Genomic DNA, 14264 nt, shown 5'->3' with positions numbered 1-14264 from the left:
GTGTTCAGGGACAGATGCCCCAGTCCCTAAAGGAAAGAAGAGAACCCTGTTTCTCAGTACTGACTCAAGTTTCATTACAGCGTTATAAAGGAGAAGCGTGATGCCTATGTGAGCCGCCTGAACACCATCTATCAAAATAATCTCACCAAGGTGCGTGTGCTGGGTTTGGGGTTTGGAGAGGGGGCCGTTCTCTGCTGGAGTGTGCTACCGGTCTGGCCAGACAAAAAACATAGCCTTTGCACGTATCTCTTGTTGTTTCTTTAATTTCTTTTGCAGTTAATGGTTTTGAGGTTGACCTGCCAGAGCAGGGTCTCTGCTCAGGAGGTGTCTTTTTTCTACAGAGTGGGCTGTGCCTGCTGTGATGCGTAGACCAGGTCTCTCATGATGGCCACCCCTTGAGTAGGTCTCACCCTCCAGTTAGTTCTAGAAACCCCAAACAGAGACTGATTTACACAACAATACACCAGCTTATTCAGATCAGAAGTACAGCCTGGCTGGAAGGCTGCCATTGCTCATTTGCTCCCAGCAGCCTCGACCTTGGTGGCTAGATATAGTCAAGAGAACAAATTACAGTTCAGAAGGTTGTTTTTGTGAATGAAGTGTGATCAAGTACACCGGGCAAAGGCCTGTTTACCTTCAGCAAATATATATTATCTTTTGCCAGTCTCTGGCTTTTTCTGCCTTGGTGCTTAAATGTTGTACTTCCCCTTGGGGCTGCTGGAGACGTTGACAAATGGTGCACAATCTGGCTGATGCCCTTTTTCTTTTCTTTTTTTTCTCTAAGAGAGGGAAAGAGAGAAAGAGACCAGGGAGGGACAGAGGGAGAAACAGACTCCCCACCAAGCAGGGAGCCGGTCATGCATCTCAGTCCCAGGACTCTGGGATCATGACCTGAGCCGAAGGCAGGCACGTAACAACGGAGCCACCCAGGGGTCCCCGGCTGTCCTTCCCTTGACAGTGTATACCCCACCACCCTTCATTTGCCTTCGTGGTTTCACTTTGCAGGTTCTAAGATTTCTGCATGGCTTAGATTGTATTTAGATCAGTAGATTGTCGGTGATATTTGGGCCCCCATAATCTCATTGACAGCATGTCTATAAGCCAGCTTTTAGGGTTCAGTTACTTCTATAAATGGCTAACCTCATGTATTTTTATAATGATTCTTATTCATTGGGTTTACTTTTTTGGAGGGTGATATTTTCTTTCTTTTTTTTTTTTTTAAAGTATTTATTTGACAGAGAGTGAAAGAAGGAGAGAGAGCACAAGCAGGGGAAGCAGGCTCCCCGCTCAGCAGGGAGCCCGATGCAGGACTCGATCCCAGGACCCCAAGATCATGACCTGAGCCGAAGGCAGAGGCTTAACCCACTGTGCCACCCAGGTGCCCCCGGAGGGTGATATTTTCTGACCTTAATCCTAATTCAAGTATTTGAGGGCCTTCGGTCCCCTCTACATGGATGACAAGAGATTTTAAGACCATTAGACTTGAGCATAGAGCATACCACTTGTTATACTAAGACACCCACATCAGTTTTTTTTAAAAAATGGAGTGAGCTTAAATACTTTTGCAGAAGAGCTAGGAAAGTCACTCAGGGAACAGCATTTTTTTTTTTTTTTTTTAAATATTCACAAATCTTGGTGTGTAGTCAAACTTAGTGTATGTGACCTTATGGGAAAGGAATTACTTATAGTCGATCCAGAGCTTGTGAATAGGAAAGGATACTTTCTGTCAAGTATCTTAGGAAATGAAAATAAAAATTCTATCTGTTTCTCCCCCTCATGATTATTATTGGCAGTTGACCCAGACCCCTCTAGCACCCTATGGGAAACCATTCTCTCCTGAGGAAGGTTTTTCTTGTGGCTTCTGACGCTGACCTTGATTCAGCTTGGTTAAGCAGGGCACCCGGAGGGCTATTTGGGAAGGAGGAAATAACTTAATTCAGAACAGAGCATGTTCCGAAATGTTGAAATATGCTCTTTTGTGATCAAGCTCCCACGATTCCATTGTCCTGGTAAGTTGCCCACATTTGCTTGCCGATACACATATCACAGCTTCAGAAGCTTGTCCTCATTCCCCGAAAGGGAGGCCCCAGCACAGAGGGTGCCAGAGTCTGACTTCGTAACGTCTCTAGCACAGAACTTCATTGTTGTCGGATTTTGTGGTATACTTCCATTTAGTTTGAGAAAACAGAAGTGTTGCATTTCCCTCCCTTGGCCAGAGTGTTCCTCTTCTGCCTCTGCTTTCTTCACCTTCATCCTTTTGTCTTTCTGAGCCTTCTGCCCCTCCTCCAGACACACCATTCTTCAGTGTGATTTCATTGCCAGTGAGGAGGACTTTCTCCCCAACTCCTGTGGACAGAGATGGAGGGTTTTTTCCTGGGAGGTGACTGGCACATATTTTTTTCGGTCTCTGGATTTTGGCCCAAAATAGCATCTTTATAGCATCCTGCGGCGCACTTCCAGCATCACACGGCAACCCCCTTACCTAAGCGTCAGTGAACAGACGTTCCGCAGAAACTCAGACGTGACAGAGTTGTCTTGGCGTCAGCAAACCTCAAATCTAGATGGCCTCCATAGAGAGGGAAAGAGCAGATATGTCGCCACAGGTGTTCTTGTATCTTGAGCACAGGCTAATGTCATTGTCCCTTCTCCAGTCCCATATAGAAATCATCCATGGCCATGCAGCATTCACGTGTGATCCGGAGCCCACAGTAGAGGTCAATGGGAACAAGTACACTGCTCCTCACATCCTGATTGCCACAGGTGGCGTGCCCTCACGTCCTCAGGAGAGCCAGATCCCCGGTGAGTCTTCTCAAGGCAAATACTTGTTGTTAACCGTCAAGGGGAGTATACTGTTGTCTTCAGCCTTCCGAGCGATGCTAGGGGATCTGCCTGTTCCAGTTCTTGCTCTTGGACAAGGCCACACAGAGGAGAAGGCCTCCGCAGAACCTAAATGTAATTGGCTTAACTTGTGCCTGGTGATGGGGCAAAGATATTTCTTCTAGCTCCAAGTTCATACAGCCTACAGGTAACACAGCAAGAAAAATCAGCAAAGAATCTCATCCTTTCAGCATGACAGAGATGGTCACCCACCTGGGTTTGTCCCCTGGGTGGTTATTTACAAGACATGTTCTTTGTTTGTTTGTTTGTTTTTGTGTGTTTATTTTAAAGATTTTATTTGTTTATTTGAGAGAGAGAGAGAGAGAGAGAATGAGAGGAGAGAGGTCAGCGGGAGAAGAGCCTGATGTGGGTCTCGATCCCGGACTCCAGAATCATGACCTGAGCTGAAGGCAGTTGCTTAACCAACTGATCTGCCCGGGTACCCCTACAAGATATGTTCTGTACTTGTGTTTTGTTTAAGGAAGTGAAATCTTGTACAGATATAACTTAATAACCTACTTGATATGCATAGTTTTCTCTCTTACATAGAAAATTATAAAATTAAAGCAGTAAGGAATTTCAGATAGTCCTATTTGCTCTTGCATTTTGTGCACACAGGGATAAACTATGAACATGCTGCCTTATTCTCACATAAGAAACATGGTTCATGTCTTTCTCTCCAGCTAAATTATAAGGTCTTTTTGGGCGGTGATCATAGCTTATCCATATTTTGTATTCTCCCTGGATTGGCCTTATAAGATCCGTGACCAACCTGAATTAAATGAGAAATTTGGGTTGTATATGCATTTATGTGTTTTGTTCTCTCTGGGGAGAGGATCCAAAACTTTCACTAGCTTTAAGAGGAGGTTCATGACCCCCAAAAGTTCAGGAGCAACTACCGTAAAAAACAATAAGGTACTATTCTCAAGTACCTTAAAATTTAACTGAAAATTTGGACATAAGCATCCTAATATGATGCAGTCTTCAAGACTGCTTGTTAAGTGAAAAAAAGCAAGGTATGAAACAGAGTGTATAGTATGCTACAATTTGTGTCTTTTTCAAAAGGCAGGAAGACTGTCCACAGCACTGGAATATCTCTGGAAAAATACTCAAAGCCCTGTGATGCTGACTCCCTTAAAGGAGAGCACTAGAGGTCGTGGTGGAAAGACTGCTTTTCACTAGATGCTCTGTTGTGCTTTTCGAATTTTTAAAATGTATACATTTACTAATTTAAAACATATAATAAAAAACACATACAAAGAATTAAATAGAAGGTCAGTGTTCCAGGGTTATTTCTAGGCTTAGGGTGCTCACAGGTGGGACAGATTACTATAGGATGGCATCAACCAAAAAGACTTTCCAGGAAAAAGGAGGCTAACAGATTGAGTGGTAAGTGCTGAGGAAGAGGAAGACAGAAAGAACCAGTGGGAAATAAAGATGTCTTCGAAAGGTATTGAGCCAATTCAACCAATTTTTCCAGTACTGAAGTTCTGGGGGCCCATTCATTAAGCTGAGACTAGAAAAGAGTTAGGGCCAGATTACGGAGACTTACAAAGTCAAATGAAGGAATCTCTAGAATTCACGACAACTGGGTCAAATAACTGTTAGCTTATAAATAGAGTTGTGACAAGATGTAAGCGATAATTTTAGACAACTGATCTGACAGGGACTCACAGAGGAGGGAGATGAGTGCGGAGAGCCGTCGTAGTAGAATGTGTGGGGGTGATGATATGGTGCTGAACCCCAGCGTTAGCCTCTGATCTGTAAAGGAGAAGCTCGGTTCTGCAGATGCTTACTGAGCCGCTGCTGTGGGCCAGGCCTCAGAGAGGAGGACAGGCATAATGGACTCAGAAGGAAGAATCAGCTGCTGGATTTCATTGATTCCAGGACACATTAAAAAAAAGTATATTCATCACATCTGAGATCAGGATGTGTCCTTTATTTTGTATTAAAGATTTATTTATTTTAGAGGAAGAAAGAGATCACAAGTGGGAGGGGAGGGGAGAGGGAGAGAGAGAATCTCAAGCAGACACTGCATTGAGAGTGGGGCCCGATGTGGGACTTGATCTCACGACCCTGAGACCATGACCTTGGGCTGCAACCAAGAGTCTGATGCTTAACTGATTGCACTCCCAGGTGCCCCGGATGTGTGCTTTAATCATGACACCTCAAATTTGGCAAAGTGTAGTATTTTTATTAATTGATGAAATACTGTGGGTGGCATTGAGAGAAGGAATCCTAGATGGACAACTCAGGGTTTCATTTGGGTTATTGGTGGAAAGTGTTCGGTTTAACTGCAGTGGTAAACTTGGGAGAGGGATATAGCTGGGACCTAAAGTTTAAGATTCAATTCTTTTTTTTTTTTTTTAAGATGTTATTTATTTATTTGACACACAGAGATCACAAGTAGGCAGAGAGGCAGGCAGAGAGAGAGGAGGAAGCAGGCTCCTTGCTGAAGAGAGCCTGATGTGGGGCTCAATTTTAGGACCCTGGGATCATGACCTGAGCCAGAGGCAGAGGCTTTAACCCACTGAGCCACCCAGGTGCCCCTACGATTCAATTCTAAACATACTGAGTTTGAAGCAAAGTAGAATTATGTAGTGGGGCAGTTAGGAATCTGGGACTGGGACTTGGGGAAAACGTCAAAACTGGAATATTTGAAAGTCCTCCACCGTCAGGGGAGAGTTGGTTGAAACCTTTGAAGAAAAACACAGGAGAGCCAAGGCTGAGCCGAGGGTTCACACCTACATTTGGGGGCAGGAGAATGAAACAGAGCCAGCAGAGTCTCTTCATGAGAGCCAAGACGATCTTAGTTCCTCAGAAAAATGTAATAGGCAGTCATCACTTCTCTTAATTCTAGAGAGAAAATGAAAATGTGTACTCAGGAAAGACTGGGTTGGCAGCTTCGCAAGTGGAGACTTTGACAAAACTTGTCAAAACAGTATGTGATGGCCGAGAAAGCATCTGGGTCCTATACAAAATTTTGATACCCTTTTATAAGGGAAAGCTTGGTCTGTGTGATCTGTATTGCATTTTCCTCCCTAGGGGCCAGCCTAGGAATAACGAGTGATGGATTTTTCCAACTGGAAGAATTGCCTGGGTAAGCGGTTTGTTCTTCCTCAGTCTCTCTAGCTAACATTTCTTTTGCCTCCCCCGCCCAGCCATTAAATGCAGCCTTCCCTTGAATTTTCTTCACCTGCTTCTCCTTTAATGACCTTGGGTATCTCATCCACTAATATCCCAGTGAACAACTCAGACCTGTCTTTTTCTTTCTTTCTTTCTTTAAGATTTATTTATTTATTTGAGAGAGAGTGCAGAGGGGCAGAGGGAGAGAAGCAGGCTCCCCGCTAAGCGCAGAGCCCAGCATAGGGCTCAGTCTCAAAACCCTGAGATCACGACCTGAACCAAAATCAAGAGCCAGTCACTTAACTACCTGAGCCACCCAGGCGCCCCCTGACTCAGATCTTTCATTACAGTTTTTAGGGCGAGAATTAAACACACGGTGGTTTTGAAGAGTAAATAGTAAAGTCCTAAAACCATCTTCTTTCTTCACCTGAATACAGCATCATCTGCCGATGTGTCGCAATTAACTGATTCTGGTTTCCAGAGCCGCTGGTGCCCAGGGAACCTCCATAAATGAAAGCCCTGTTGTTTGCACAAAAGAGAGGTTTTCTGGGTTTGTCCTCCATGTGGATTTGTCCAGACGACCTTCGTAAATGTCTGTCACGAAATTAGATGTGTAGGAATAAAATCTACTGAGGAAGACGGTTTCTCTAATTTGAGGAAGCTGCCAGTTGCAGGCTTTCTAGGTTGGAGGGACCGTTTTGGCTCAGGATGGGCCTTTATCTCCCTCTAAGTAGCACCAAATCTGGAAATCAGTGTTGCTCAACGCCGCTGCTCCCTCGAGGGGCTGCCAAGCCCATTCCAAGTCTTAATCCTGTGTTTCTGTAAAGGCCTTCATGGAGGGTGACTAATAACCCATTGTCTGAAACTTTACCTTAATTCACCTGGAGCCGCAGATGGTGAAGAAGGGGCAAGAGAGCTTCTCGGAGTCTCTTAGCTGCAGTGGAAACCACCCATGAAGATATTTGGAGCATGCACTCTTCTGACTTTGAGGGAGGCACAGTCCATTTTATATTTGCTGTTTGCAGAGCACACAACTGTGTCAGAGAACCGCTCTTTTTCCCTCATGATCCGCCCGGTCCTGTTTGGTTTTAGGGTTGAATGAGGACACATGGGAGAATGTTTCCAGAAATGTGGTCATGACTTGTCATGTCTGGATGATACAAGTCAATCTAGATTCACCCTCATAGAATCTACTTTACAGATACCTGTCCGTGAAGTCTTTTAAAATAAAGGATTTAAAAAATCAAATCATTTATTTTAATATATTTAAAATGCTAGCAAGACAAGTTTAATAAGTGAATTTATGTGTGTTAGGAAAAAAGGATTCTGGGAACATAGGAAATGAATGAACAATTTTTTTTCTTTTTCTTTTTTTAAGATTTTATTTATTTTAGAGAATACATGAGTGTGTGTGTGTAGGGAGAGACAGGGAGGAGGGAAAGGGAGAAAGAATTTGAAGCTGATGCCTCACTGAGCGGGGCTCGATCTCATGCCTTCGAGAAAGGAGCGGAGGTCAAACATAATAGGAAAGAGGGAGGTTGAGATGGAAGAGCTATTTCATGGTTTCCAGGCTATGGGGACATTTCTCTTTTCAAACACTGGGTTGTAAGGTAAGCTGACATGCCGCTTTTTGGGTTCACGCTTCGTCCTCTGTTTGGACCAGACCCCTCTGATGGCACAGACTCACCCCATGGATACCTTACCTTTGGAAGGTAGTAAAGAAAGCTTTCCTCTGGGGCACCTGGGTGGCTCAATGGGGAAGCCTCTGCCTTCGGCTCAGGTCATGATCTCAGGGTCCTGGGATCGAGCCCCACATCGGGCTCTCTGCTCAGAGGGGAGCCTGCTTCCTCCTTTCTCTCTCTCTGCCTACTTGTGATCTCTGTTTGTCAAATAAATAAATGAAATCTTTAAAAAAAAACCACACACACAGCTTTCCTCTGCTCTTCCCAGATTGCTTGGTTCTTTCCAAGCACTGTAAGTTCTTTGAAGCCTCAGCAAACCCAGCCCTGACTGGGGCAGCTCCATCTCAGGGGTATCGACGATGCTCCAGGCTGCAGCATGTTGGGAATCCTCATTGCCCTAGGGCCGGGATCGGCTTCTCCACCCCTGATTCAGACCTTCGTCAGCCTTTATCTAGTGCTGAAGATGCCTTTTTAGACTGAAATTTAGGCAGGGGAGTCTACTTTCATTCAGATCTATCCTGTAAGTTACATGGCTTGCTTTAAGTAGCCTGTAACCTACTGCAAAGATTGGTAGAATTGAAGAGTGATCAAGGAGGAGTTCTGAGGGGCGCCCAGGTGGCTCAGTAGATGTGCGTCTGCCTTCGACCCATGTCACGATCCCAGGCTCCTGGGATGGAGCCCCGCATTGGGCTCCCTGCTCAGTGGGAAGCCTGCTTCTCCCTCTCCCATTCCCCTTGCTTGTGTTCCCTCTCTCGCTGACTCTCTCTCTGTCAAATAAGTAAATAGAAATAGAAATCTTAAAAAAAAAAAAAAGGCAGTTCTGAGCAGGGAAGAATCATGGTGAGTTAGTTGCCAGTTTTAGGTTTAGGTATGAAGGTCACTCATAAGGAGTCATCTTGGGGAGCACCTGGGAGGCTCAGTCGGTTTAGTGCTTGCCTTTGGCTCAGCTAGGTCATGATCTCCAGGTCCTGGGATGGCACCCCCACATCAAGCTTCCTGCTCAGCAGGGAGCCTGCTTCCTCCTCTCTCTCTGCCTGTTTCTCTGCCTACTTGTGATCTCCATCTGTCAAATAAATAAATAAAATCTTTAAAAAAAAATAAAAAAATAAAAAGTCATCTCTAGTTTCAAAGGTTTTTTTTCTCTCTGAAGAAATGAGGCAAAATAACTTTTTTTTTTTAAAGATTTTATTTATTTATTTGACAGATCACAAGCAGGCAGAGAGAGAAAGGGGGAAGCAGGCTCCCCACTGAGCAGAGATCCCTGTGCGGCAGGGCTCTATCCCAGGACCCTGAGATCATGACCTGAGCCGAAGGCAGAGGCTTATTAACCCACTGAGCCACCCAGGCACCCCAAGAACTTTTCTTTTTTTAAAGATTTATTTATTTGAGAGATAGAGTGAGTGTGGGGAGAGGGGCAGAAGGGGAGGGAGATAAAATCTTTTAAGCAGACTCCACGCTGAGCGTGAAGCGTGACATAGGGCTCGATCTCACAACCGTGAGGTCACAACTGGAGCCCAAACCAAGACTCGTTGCTCAACCAACAGCACCACCCAGGCGCCCTGAGGCTGAAGAACTTTTGATAACTAAAAATATACTTCCCTTCTACAAAGGGATATTTTCTACATAAAACTGCAGTGTGGTATCCAGGATTGAATCTTGGAGCCGCAAAAGGAAATGAATGGAAAAACTGGTGACGTCTGAATAAGTCTGGAGTTTAGTCAGTAGCAATGTACCAACATCCATTTCTTACTTTTGACACGTGTACCGTGATCCTGCAAGATGTTAACTTGGAGAAGAACAGGGCAGAGTGTATACAGGACACCTCTGTACTATTCAACTTTTCTGTAAATCTAAAATTAGTCCAAAATCCGTTTATTTAAAAATACTAACTGTCTCTCTCATTTTAGCCGCAGTGTCATTGTCGGCGCGGGCTACATTGCTGTAGAGATAGCTGGCATTCTTTCCGCTCTGGGTTCAAAGACATCACTAATGATACGGCATGATAAGGTAAATTCTTTGCTTTTTTCCTTTTCCCTTTCCTTTGCTTGATCTTTTAAAAAAATCTACCCTGACAATATTAAAGACCAGGGTGTAAAGCATGTGGAAGTCAGTTGGTTTATTCTGCATGGAACTGCAGAGAAGCTCTTTGAATTGGGCTATATGTCCTTATCAGCTACCAGCTGATAATGATTTTGATTGGATCAAACTGGCTGGTATTTTCATCCTGAAGTAGTAGATGGTATCAGGTGTCTTAAAAGGAAACCTGCAGGCTTAAATATAAACACTAGTTAAATTGAACAGACTGTCACGTTAATTTCTTATTCTGGAAATCAATTTTGTATGATCAGAGAGTAGTGTTGGATTAATAACACTCAGTCAAAAAAATTTACTACAGTGTTTGCATTAAAAGAAAATGTATCAAACATACTTGCACACCTGTGTTCATGGCAGCATTATTCACAAGAGCCCAGGCATCGATGAAGCAGCCCAAGTGTCCTTTGACAGATGAATGAATCAAGAAAATGTGTATATCATATGGTAGAATATTATTCAGCTTTAAAAGGAAGGACATTCTGACTCGGGCTACAACATGGATGAACTTGGAGAACATTACGCCAAATGAAATAAACCAGTCACAAAAAGACAAATCTTATGATTTCCCTTATATGATGTATCTAGTCAAACTCATAAAAACAGAAAGTAGAATGGTGGGTTACCAGGGTTGAGGGCGGAAGGAAGTGGGGAGCTGTTTAATAGAGTGTAGAGTTTCAGTTTTGCAAGAAGTAAAGTTCTGGAGATGGCTGGCACAACAATGAGTAGACATAACGCTCCAGAACTGTATCCTTAGAAATGATTAAGTTGGTAAATTTAATGTTATATATTTTTTATCACAAAAAAATAATAGTAACGGAAGTTTACAGATCATCTTATTGAATGTCATTTTACAGATGAAGAAATTAAAGCCAAAGTTTTGCAACTGCAAATCAGCCTCATAACTGAGAGTTAGCTGAGGGCTTAGAAAGCCAAGGACAGTACAGTTGACCCTTGAATGACTTGGCGGTTAGGGGTGCTGACCCCCTGTGCAGTGGAAAAATCCAAGTGCAACTTTTGACTCCCTACAAACTACTAATAGCCTACTGTTGACCTTGACCTGGAGCCTCACCAGTAACATAAACAGTTAACATGTATTTCGTATATGTGTTATGTCAAATTCTTACAATAAAGTGTGCTGGAGAAAAGAAAGTGTTGCTAAGAAAATCATAAGAGGGGTACCTTGGTGGCTCTGTTGTTTAAGCGTCTGACTCTACTCTTGAATTTAGCTTAGGTCATGATCTCAGGGTTATGAGATTGAGCCCGTCATCCGGCTCCATGCTGGGCGTGGAACCTGCTTAGGATTCTGTCTCCCCCTCTCCCTCTCTCTGAAAAAAAAAATAGTCTTAAGAGAGGGGTGCCTGGCTGGCTCAATGGGGAGACCATGTGACTCTTGATTCCAGGGTCATGAGTTCAAGCCCCACACTGGGTGTAGAGCTTACTTAAAGAAAAAGAAAATCATAGGAGAAAACACATTTACAATATCATACTGTAAAAAAAAAAAAAAATCTGCATAGGTGGACCCATGCAGTTCAAACATGTTCATGGATCAGTGGTTTCTGCCAATATGCAGCCTCTATGTCATTATCTGGTGAATGTTGCTTTATATGTTTGTTTTTTTTTTTTAAAGATTGTATTTATTTATTTGATGGAGAGCACAAGCAGGGGGAGCGGCAGGCAGAGGCAAAGGGAGGCTCCCCACCAAGCAGGGAGCCCAATGCGGGTCTCGATCTCAGGACCCCAGGATTATGACCTTAGCCAAACGCTTAACCGAATGAGCCACCCAGGCACCCTGTTTTTGTTTTTGTTTTTTGGTTTATTTTTTGTTTTTTGTTTTTGATTAATCATGATAGTACCACTGGTTTTGGTACAGTTTTGAGCTTTCAGGGACATAGTTCCAGACAATAACAAGAGTGTTGGCCTAAGAATCTGGTTGATCTTAACAAGTGTGTGATTTGAGCAAGTCATTTAATGCTTTAGGAACATTTATCAGATCCCTAACCATTCAAATGATTGGTTCATTTGATTCTATGATTCTAATTCTTGATTATTTGAGCAAATAGAGGGAGACAAGGGAAATTAATAACCCCAGTCAACATGTACTTAAAGGAACTTTCTCTTTGGCCTTGAGACTTATCATATAATTCACCCGTAGGAGATTTATATCCTGAAGAATGTCTCCCCTAGGTAAATGTTATGTTATTTTGCATCGCAGGAGTATATCCAGAAAACTGGAAGGAAGGAGAGAGGTAGAGGGATTGACAGCCTTAATTTAATGTATAAGTAAGGAAATAAACTGCAGCAGTGTATCAGTAGAGTGGATAATCCCTGCATTTGGAAAACCAGCTCATCGCACATGCACTTGGGTTTCCTGCCCTTGCCAACCCCCAGCCCCCAAACATCAGGCTGATTCTCCTCTTCCCTGTCCTGGTGTATGTCCGTTCTAGAGCTATCCTATGAATAACTCGTGACCTCCTATCTTCACCCTGCCTGGGGTTTGTTGCAGGTGGATTATCACAAAGAATTCTCCAAGGCTGTGGCCTTGACTTTTTTGCATGGATAAGGAGATTTTGCTAGTGAGATCTTCCCTTAAATCATACTAGAGTAGAAGCTGCCTTGGAAATACAGAAAGGGGAAGGAGAATTTCTGTTCCTGAGAGATAAATATGGAGAAAAGCAGCAGGCTTGAGAGGAGAGGGACATGGCAAAGAGAATAGAAGCCTGAAGGTTGCCTGTCTGTTTAACTCTAAAACGGGAGTGCGTGAAACCAGACATAATACAGACATTGGTGGTGATGTAGGAATACAGATTGAAACTCCACTTACAATATGGCCATGAAGGAAAGAGGTGATAGGAGGGAAGATGCTGATATTTGGGTACCAAGTTTGTAATGTTATCTTCATTTAAGTTTTATTCCTTTCCCACCACCCATCTCTCTGGTGCCTCTGTTTGTATACAGGTACTTAGAAATTTTGATTCAATTATCAGTTCAAACTGCACTGAAGAGCTGGAGAATTCTGGCATAGAGGTCCTGAAGTACTCACAGGTATGGCTGAGCCCCAGGTATGCTTATAGCTCTTCTTCCTGTGTGTTGTGAATCACACTTTCTGCTTTTGGTTCCACCTGAGTGTTTAATAAATGCAAACTCTGTGTCTCCCCCAGTCAACGTATCCCTTTCTAGAGTACTACCAATTCTTTTCTTTATCCTAAGCGGTATTTCTCAATATGTTAGTAAAGTCAAGGTATAAAAGATAAGAAATCTGGTAGTTAAATCTAGTTAAAACTACAACTCTTTTGTGTGTGTGTGTGTGTGTGTGTGTGTGTGTGTGTGCTCAAATGCCTTATCAAACATGCTTATTTTTGAGGATTGTATTTCTTTTTCGGGGAATAAAATTATGGACTCTGTTTTTAAAGTGCACCCCTTTGAGTTCTGCAAATGGACAGACTTACAGAGTACTCTACTTCTTAGGGAATCACTGAATTTCAGTTTTCATGCAGCAGTAGGTTTGCAAAAGCAATTATGTCTCTAGAGCTGCACCCTCACAGTGATGGCCCCATCAAGTAAAATAATAAATGTGAGGTTGCTTTGTGAATGTAGAGGTGTTAACCTGGTAGTGGGGACAGAACCCCCTGGGTTCTTCACCAAACTGTGTGCACCTAGCTCTTCTGATCCAATTCTCACTCACTCCCTATGCTGATTAGGAACATCCAGGAGAAATACCAACTATGAGGTGTGAGTGAGGTTCTTAGCAATGCCGCTGTGGCCTGCTTCCTCCCACCCTCCCGTTGCCAACACTGTGCTTATTAGATTTGTGACTTAAGATTTTATCATGTTTTTTAAGAAGCACAGTTTAAAAACCTTGTTTTTAAGCTGAAGCATTAGGGTGTTGACAGAAACGGACACTTCTGGCCGTCGGCTGGATAATTTGGGCCAACCTAGGAAATAGTCTTGGCTCCTAGGAGTTGCGGTGTTGGCATCCTTTGAGCAAAAGTGAATGTGTCAGCATCAAGGATCCACATATAGGACCTGGTGGAGAATTTTTAAATGTTAAGAGTTCTAATTTCCTCTTTATTTTCCACCTTCTCTCCCTCTCTCCAAATTAACACGTTTTATTTGCCAATAGGTCAAGGAAGTGAAGAAGACTCCCTCTGGCTTGGAACTGTGCATGGTTACCTCAGTTCCTGGTAGGAAACCCACCTTGACCACGATTCCGGATGTTGACTGTCTGCTGTGGGCCATTGGGCGGGACCCAAACTCCAGTGGCCTGAATTTAAACAAAGTGGTAAGCTTAGTCTAACCAAAACACTTGAATATTTAGCACTTCTGTGTTCCCCACCACCTTGACCCCTAAACTTTTGGTAGGTTAGATTTTTTTCTTCTTTAATCTGTGCATCATTTGTCATCAAATCCCATTGCTTCTTGAAATTGAAAAAAATATTATTTTACCTTTTTAATGTGATCATCCGAGATCAGGTCTCTGCCCTGACT

General features: G+C 43.3%; 1 protein-coding gene across 1 annotated transcript in view; it reads left to right on the top strand.

Annotated features, from left to right (window-relative positions):
• The window catches only part of GSR (glutathione-disulfide reductase), a 44196-nt gene that overhangs the window by 19489 nt on the left and 10443 nt on the right, over nucleotides 1-14264 (top strand). Inside the window, exons 4-9 of the mRNA XM_032838166.1 lie at nucleotides 81-150; nucleotides 2652-2799; nucleotides 5923-5977; nucleotides 9593-9692; nucleotides 12735-12821; nucleotides 13900-14058. Coding sequence (XP_032694057.1) covers nucleotides 81-150; nucleotides 2652-2799; nucleotides 5923-5977; nucleotides 9593-9692; nucleotides 12735-12821; nucleotides 13900-14058 — 619 coding nt within the window. The remainder of the gene's footprint in view (nucleotides 1-80; nucleotides 151-2651; nucleotides 2800-5922; nucleotides 5978-9592; nucleotides 9693-12734; nucleotides 12822-13899; nucleotides 14059-14264) is intronic.

This window comes from Lontra canadensis, unplaced genomic scaffold (assembly GCF_010015895.1).
Source record: "Lontra canadensis isolate GAN:19392208 unplaced genomic scaffold, GSC_riverotter_1.0 scaffold102, whole genome shotgun sequence".
NCBI lineage: Eukaryota > Metazoa > Chordata > Mammalia > Carnivora > Mustelidae > Lontra > Lontra canadensis.
This window is presented reverse-complemented; position numbering and strand designations above follow the sequence as displayed.